Genomic DNA, 3,773 nt, shown 5'->3' on the forward strand with positions numbered 1-3,773 from the left:
CTTGCCTGCTACTTTAACTCAAAGATTCCCCTGCAATTGCCACAAGCACTTCTAATATCTAATTGTTTCCCGCTGCCACCATGCCAGCATGGTTCCTAACTCCCCATGCACCCTCAGTTTCCTCTTACTTTCATTCTGTTGTAGGTCACTTCTCCAAATTTTCCAAAAATAATTTCTGAAATCTTGACATGTCTTCTACATAGTACTGTAGGAAGCAACACAGTGACTCACTGTCTTATTACACTGCAAAACTTTAAATGTCTTTCTTAAAGAATACGTAGTGCACCTCCTAGGTATTCAAAATATAAAAGCTGGTGTGATTGCCTGTCTTAAGAAAGAATAGTTGTTTTGATTGCATTTAGAAATGTCATAAGATGCCAGGGTACATTGTCCTAGAATGTACATTTGTGTGGTTTAGTTATGTTCCGAATGGTAGAGACGGTAGTCAAAATGCAAGAGAGCACAAATAATTTGATAGATTGTTTTACAAGTGGTTTATGGTAACTCTAATGGAAGTCTGTGCTATTTAATGAGCTGCTTTCTTTTTCTGTTTTTTCCTTTGGTCTTTATAGCTGTCTCCAAAAGAATCTTTGTGAGTACAGAAAGCAATATACAACAGTGCTAAGATCCCGATGACAATACACCAAGAACAAGAATGGAAGTAAATTTATTCAGCAATTCTACTGTTGTAAACGGTTCATCCATCAACCATAAGCAGTTAGAAGGGCATAGCCTCTGGGAAGTCATTACTATTGCCACTGTGACTGCAATTGTAAGCTTAATAACCATAGTGGGAAATATTCTTGTCATGATATCCTTCAAGGTTAACAGTCAGCTGAAAACTGTCAACAATTATTACTTGCTCAGCCTCGCCTGTGCAGATCTCATCATTGGAATATTTTCTATGAACCTTTATACATCTTATATACTCATAGGCCATTGGTCTCTTGGAAGCCTTGCCTGTGACCTGTGGCTAGCACTGGACTATGTAGCTAGCAACGCCTCAGTAATGAACCTCCTAGTCATCAGTTTTGACAGATATTTTTCCATCACGAGGCCTTTAACTTACAGGGCCAAACGCACGCCCAAAAGAGCCGGTATCATGATTGGTCTGGCTTGGCTAATTTCCTTTGTGTTGTGGGCACCCGTAATCTTGTGCTGGCAGTATTTCGTGGGTGAACGAACAGTACCACCTGAAGAGTGCCAGATACAGTTTTTATACGAGCCCATTATCACTTTTGGTACTGCAATTGCTGCTTTTTACATTCCAGTGTCTGTGATGACCATTCTGTATTGCCGCATCTATAAAGAGACAGAGAAACGTACCAAGGACCTTGCTGAACTGCAGGGTTCGGAGTCTGTGGCAGAGTTTGAGATGATAAAGCCTCAGAAATCTTTCCTGAAGTCTTGCTTCAGTTGTAAGCAGCAAAACTTAGTTAAAAGAGAGAGGTGTCAGGCTTCCTGGTCTTCATCTAGTCGAAGTACATCAGCTACGGTGAAAGCCTCTCAGGCAGCAAGTACTTGTAACGACTGGGCTAGGGCTGACCAGTTAACCACCTGCAGCAGCTACACATCTTCAGAAGATGAGGATAAACTTGGCGCCGATTCAGTTTTCCAAGTAACTTACAAAAGTCCATCTAAAGGTAAGGCAGAAGAGTTTCATGAGTGTACGGATGTTGTTGTCAAAGACCAACCTGAAGAAAATGATTTTGAGAACCAGAAATACTTTTTGTCACCTGCCAAAGGCCACATACAAAAAAGTAAAAAATGTGTGGCCTATAAATTCCGGTTGGTGGTTAAGGCTGATGGTACCCAGGAAGCCAACAACGGTTGCCGTAAGGTAAAAATAACTCCTTGTTCTGCTGCTCTGTCAAAGGATCCTTCCATCAAAAGCATGGATCCAAATCTAAATAATCAAATCACCAAAAGGAAACGGATGGTTCTCATAAAGGAACGCAAAGCAGCACAGACTTTAAGTGCCATTCTTTTGGCTTTTATCATCACATGGACTCCCTATAATATCATGGTTTTGATCTCCACATTCTGCTCTGACTGCATTCCCCTGACACTGTGGCACCTTGGATATTGGCTTTGCTATGTGAACAGCACTGTTAACCCCATGTGTTACGCCCTCTGTAACAAAACTTTCAGGAAAACTTTTAAGATGCTGCTTTTCTGCCAGTGGAAAAAGAAAAAAGTGGAAGAGAAACTATACTGGCAGGGCAATACCAGACTGCCATAATTGCTCCTATATAAGGGATAAGGGGGAAAACAGATATTGACGTAACCTACTAAATTGAGTGTAATCCTGTCTTCTCAAAGTTGTTACTTTATATGTCTAGGAGTTAAAAAAATCTGCAGAAAAGTAAAATTTTGCATGAAAGTCGTCTGCTTGGGATAAAGAAGTCAGTGGCTGCTGTGAGCAACACGGTGTTTTTGATTATGTGGTAGATCTTCTACATTAAAGTTATCATGTTTGGGGTCTTCTGTCCTTTCTTTCAGTCTGAGAATATGTAAATTATAAACTACTAGTGGGATGGTCATTCAGTCTACCTCACTGTAGTGTAAAACTCTTTCTTCCCTTAGTTCCTTTCTAGTGTGTTGTCTGTTTAGTTTTCAATGTACGAAGCAATGGAGTTCGTACTACTTCTGTTTTGAGACTTTTCCACCTGCTGTTGGAACAAAATAAGGACTATTTAAAGGCAGAAATGCTGTCATCCCCAATACTAAATGGTTAGGGAGATTCATAATATTCCAAAGGAACACACGTATTATAGGGGAATGTAATACTGAGAAGATTTCCACATAGTAATGTGCTCATAGTGGAGGAAATAGATAACGTATTTTGTATATGAAGAAGTCAATCCCAATCTCAGTCCCATCGTGCAAGTCACTGCCATCTGTAAAACATAGTGGTGGTTAGCAGCTAGCTCCAAAATTCTCTTTTTCACAATGCTTCTGAAGGAAATTTTAAAATTTTATGCAATTGTGACAATGGTACAAACCAGAACTGACTGTAAAGCATAACGGGCATAGGCTATTTACTTTGCAACATGAAGAAAGTATTTTTTGCAATCTTCTTGTTGCACTTCCCCTTGCCCCAAAAGTTTCCATTGCTGATGTAATGATGCAGAACAAGAGAAAAATATATATTGATGCTCTGTACATTTACTTATATATTACTAAGTTATTATAAACAGTGACAGAATTGGCATCTCTGAAAGAATAAAGATATTTTACATAATTTTTGAATATGTCTATAAAACTATTAAGGACACTGTGCACTTTCTTAGCACGTTTTGTCTCAAAATAGCTTTACAAATACTAGCCAACATCAGGTGCTTGGAAACATAAGTTATCTCCAGTCGCTATCTTTTGGTCCAGCGGAACCATATCTGCTACAGTACTGGGAGCTGGAGTCAATAGCTCCGATGGCTGTGGCTTCTGGAACTGGGCTGTACTGGGCTGCTTACAATGAGCTGAGACTCTGGCCACTAGCTGAGGTTTGCCGGGGCTTTGGGTTTGTGTGAGGACACTTCCGTGGCAGGGTTGAACTGCATGTGCCTGTCTGATGTCTGTGTGAGATGGGCAGGAGTCCATCAGCATTGACCGAGTGAGGGCATGAGCGCGGGGCCGCCTTTAGCAGAAGGCCACTGGAACGGAGCTGGTGACCTGGCTCCTTGTGGTGGGAACAAACACGAAGCCTCAGGAGAGGCCAGGAGAAAACAAAGTCAGTGGTGACAGGAGTCATAAGGAATGAAGTCCTAAAGTAA

General features: G+C 40.8%; 1 protein-coding gene across 1 annotated transcript; it reads left to right on the forward strand.

Moving 5' to 3' along the window:
* The first annotated feature begins 655 nt into the window (after positions 1 to 655).
* Positions 656 to 2,242, forward strand: CHRM5 (cholinergic receptor muscarinic 5). The gene has a single exon (XM_065636415.1). The coding sequence runs from the start codon at positions 656 to 658 to the stop codon at positions 2,240 to 2,242; it is 1,587 nt and encodes a 528-aa protein (XP_065492487.1).
* The last annotated feature ends 1,531 nt before the right edge of the window (positions 2,243 to 3,773 follow it).

Source organism: Caloenas nicobarica, chromosome 5 (genome assembly GCF_036013445.1).
Source record: "Caloenas nicobarica isolate bCalNic1 chromosome 5, bCalNic1.hap1, whole genome shotgun sequence".
In the NCBI taxonomy this organism is placed as follows: domain Eukaryota; kingdom Metazoa; phylum Chordata; class Aves; order Columbiformes; family Columbidae; genus Caloenas; species Caloenas nicobarica.